At 41.2% G+C, this 3,437-nt stretch overlaps 1 protein-coding gene across 2 annotated transcripts in view; it reads right to left on the bottom strand.

Moving 5' to 3' along the window:
* Window positions 1-6: 6 nt before the first annotated feature.
* The window catches only part of LOC103394672 (maturin-like), a 4,516-nt gene continuing 1,085 nt past the window's right edge, over window positions 7-3,437 (bottom strand). For both annotated transcript variants that reach the window (XM_017040880.2, XM_017040879.2), the window contains 2 exons: window positions 1,214-1,336; window positions 7-836 (listed from right to left, as the gene is read on the bottom strand). In XM_017040880.2, the coding sequence (XP_016896369.1) occupies window positions 729-836; window positions 1,214-1,336 (231 nt within the window). In that variant the 3' untranslated portion in view covers window positions 7-728. The remainder of the gene's footprint in view (window positions 837-1,213; window positions 1,337-3,437) is intronic.

The raw sequence follows: 3,437 nt of genomic DNA, 5'->3' as shown, positions 1-3,437 counted from the left end.
AATGGGATGCTGAACGGGGAAGAGATTAAGCTGCAGCATTAATGTCTCCGTGGTGACGGTGATATAATAAGTAGCACAGATTTCAAATGTCCCCATAAAACGAAACAGAGAGACACGTTTCTAAAATACGACCCATGCTACTGTGAAGCTTTGATTTCTACACCGGGGAGCACAAATGTTTTCAAACACTTTTCGGACACGTATCTAATACCGTTCTCCCAACTCGCTGCTCGTACATCACTCCACGTTTTCAACCGTCAGTTTCCGACCGCTTTCCCTCTCGCACTGCCTTAGTGTCAACCAAGAATAAAGAAAGTAGGTTATCTTCCACATTCATCTCAGCGTTCGGAGAGGAAGTAGAGTATTGCGTTAACATCTGACCGTATTTCTGCATATGAAAGTCAACCCACGTAACTAGTATTGCTGTGCTGTGGAACTTTAACTAACCCAATGGTGAATGATAAGACGACTCACGTAGCCTTCGTGTGTGTGTGTGGGCGGGCGGGCGCGTGTCGTAGGGGGCGACAAAGTGCACAGAGAGGGCACTCTTTGGAAAGCAAAGCCACTGAAACATTCAAGAACATTTTTTTTAGCAAGTGTGTGTGTGTGTTTGTTTGTCTATGTGTGTGTGTGTGTGTATATATGTGTAACAGTAGTGGGGACGCAGGAGTTGTGGCCTGGGATTTTTTGGGTCGCTCTATCCCAGCTGCAGGCCTTTCAGGGACAGATCACTGCTGGCTGACTCCCATCTGCTGCTGGTCAGGCCCTGGTTCTCCTTCCATGTCATTGTGATAATGCTCAAAACTGTCATCTTCTATGTCTGGAAGACCGAGTAACTGAGGGACAAAACAAGAGACGAGTCACGTGTTAGACACAGCAGGTTAGGAAGGGCTTGTTCCTCATATAGGGCCATTTTATACATAAATCCAAATGACTTTTTCCACTCGGTTGCCCCACGTGTCTAGCATGTGTTAGTTACTTTACATTTAAATAGGAGATTTTTTTTTGGAGGTCACAAAAGTACCATACAAAAATGTAACCTTTTTAAGTTCTCCCAAAAATATCCTTACAAACGCTACGCAACATGAACTGCTTGATATTATTCCAATCCCTATAGTCAGACCAGATGTGTATTGGAAAAAAAAAAGAAGATAACAACAGCAAACGGAGGTCACTGTGTTTCTGGTAAATGTGCATTTTGTGACAGACTCACAGGTCTGAAGGATGTGAAGACCTTCTCCAGCACCTCCAGAAGAGTCTTTTTCCCACAGGAAGAGATGTAATCCTGGGCCAACTGTAGGAAGGGGAGACAGTCCTCGCTCTCGCTCCACACATGCTGTACACACAACAACAAACAACAACGCAGTTATTAACGAAACCACTAGAAAAATACACAGGACTTTTCTGTGCCTTACTTAGAAATGTAAGGATGTTATGGTCAAATTGTTTGCAGTCTTGAGAAACTCAGCCCACCTACATACTGTACACAAACCCGCAGCCCGGGGGACACAACCGTGGCCTCAAACTCCAGCCTGAAGGCCAGCGAGCCAGCACCAGGCTGTTAGTATAATTGCACTCTGTTCATGTTGGATCTAAATCAACTTCTTAGTCTTTTTTTTTTTTTTAATATGCCTCGGAACACTTATGGGAACAGTTAGATAAACACTGATCCCTGGGAAAATATATCAGAGTCATTTCACTTCAGTAGGTTTAGTGCAGTTTGATTGGAGTCTAAAGGCCACACTGTTAGATGATCTATTATGCAATTTCATTAAGGAAGTCTGGCCATGTGTGAACAATGACCTGAAGGAAGTAACTGGACATTTGTGAAACAGCTAGAAACTCCCGATGCCAATTAATGTTTGTCTACGACGTTACAAATGGTTCACGTATTGACTTCTGGAGAAGAAGGTCATGTCCGTGTAGTTCTCAGTTTGTTCATGTGGTTCTGTGTAGCTCTTTGTTGTTTTTTTTGAACAAATATATATAATATTTGACATAACAATCCAATTTAAAGTTCATATCAATGTGGCTTAGAACAAAAACTTTCCATCAATGTTCTGGCGTGATGTAAACTCCCCCACCAGGACAGTGTGAGTTCACCTGGTGTTGTGTTTTGACTATGGTGTTTCAGACATAATTTATGCCTGGCTCTGTGACTCATTCAGTTCAAGGATGGCTGCTCCAGGACAGTGGACAGTGGGCCATGCATTCTTGGCCGAAGGCACGGCCTCACATCACAGCAAAAGACTCTCGGAAGATAAGAAAGTCTTGAGGCCACATTCAAAATCCTAAAAAAGAAAAGTTCATGCTTGATACGGGATTAAAGGCGCGTGTTCTCAAAGGACTAGGAATGTCTAAAAATAAACGTGAAAAAAAAAAAAAAACAACCCTGGAAGGCATTAGAGATGAGATAATACTGACGTGGGAGCACTGTGAGCGCAGTTATCAAGTCGAGCCTGCGTTTACAGTGCCCTCTAGCGGACAAGGATAAAAAAGCAAATAACACAAGACAAAAAGGTTACATTAAGTATGTTTTTTGTCCTATAACAATCATTGCATGGTAGTTAGTAATAGCAGCAGCAGTACTACTACTACTAGTAGTACTACTACTAGTAGTAGTAGTAGTAGAAAAAAGAGGAGGAGGAGGAAACTGAGGAGTAGTAGTATTTTCAGTATTAGTATTTATATTTTAAAACAGAAATGATCTGGCTGTACTTGCATGTAAAAAAAAAAAAATTCACACAACACTCATTCAAGCAGACTTTAAAACTGTGGGGGAACTACTGTATCTCCAAGAAGCTAATGCTAGTGCTGACAAAAGATATACACAAACTCCTGACTTTCTAACTAGGAAAACCTCAAAAAAAAAAAAAAAAACCTCAAACCACTACAGTCTCTAATCTGGCAAAACCAGTATGCGTCTTACTTACTGAGAGAATTAGCAGGGACTATACATTTTAACCTCAGAATTGAGTTTTAAATTAATTTGTGGCCAGGCCTCTGGCCTACTAGTTAAAGGATTAGGATTTGACAATCTGAATCCAAGTGAGGAAAGAGCTGAAGTGTGGTGGGCCAGCATCAGATTATAGTGAAGTGCAGCCCACTCCTCCTGTTTGAAGGATGGGATCAATGCGGAGGGCACATTTGGGTGTGTGTGGATGTGTGTGTTCATGTTCTATTTAGCTTCCTACCATGTTGTAATACATTAAAAGAATGACATGTATATTATTTATAATAGTATTTTTTAATAAAACAAGATTTACAAGATATAAATATGAATTGTTCTAAATACATTCAAGAGTGCTGTCAAAGTTTTATTTTGAAAGTGACAGGCCTCTGGCTCTAACTGGGCTACAGCTGCATGGTTATGCCGTTATGGAGATGTCGCAGACAGGAGTCTGATGCACGAGATTACATTATACATAAACATATGT

This window comes from Cynoglossus semilaevis, chromosome 18 (assembly GCF_000523025.1).
Source record: "Cynoglossus semilaevis isolate Cse_v1.0 chromosome 18, Cse_v1.0, whole genome shotgun sequence".
NCBI lineage: Eukaryota > Metazoa > Chordata > Actinopteri > Pleuronectiformes > Cynoglossidae > Cynoglossus > Cynoglossus semilaevis.
Note: the sequence above shows the minus strand (reverse complement) of the source record. Positions and strands in the feature narration are given on the sequence as shown.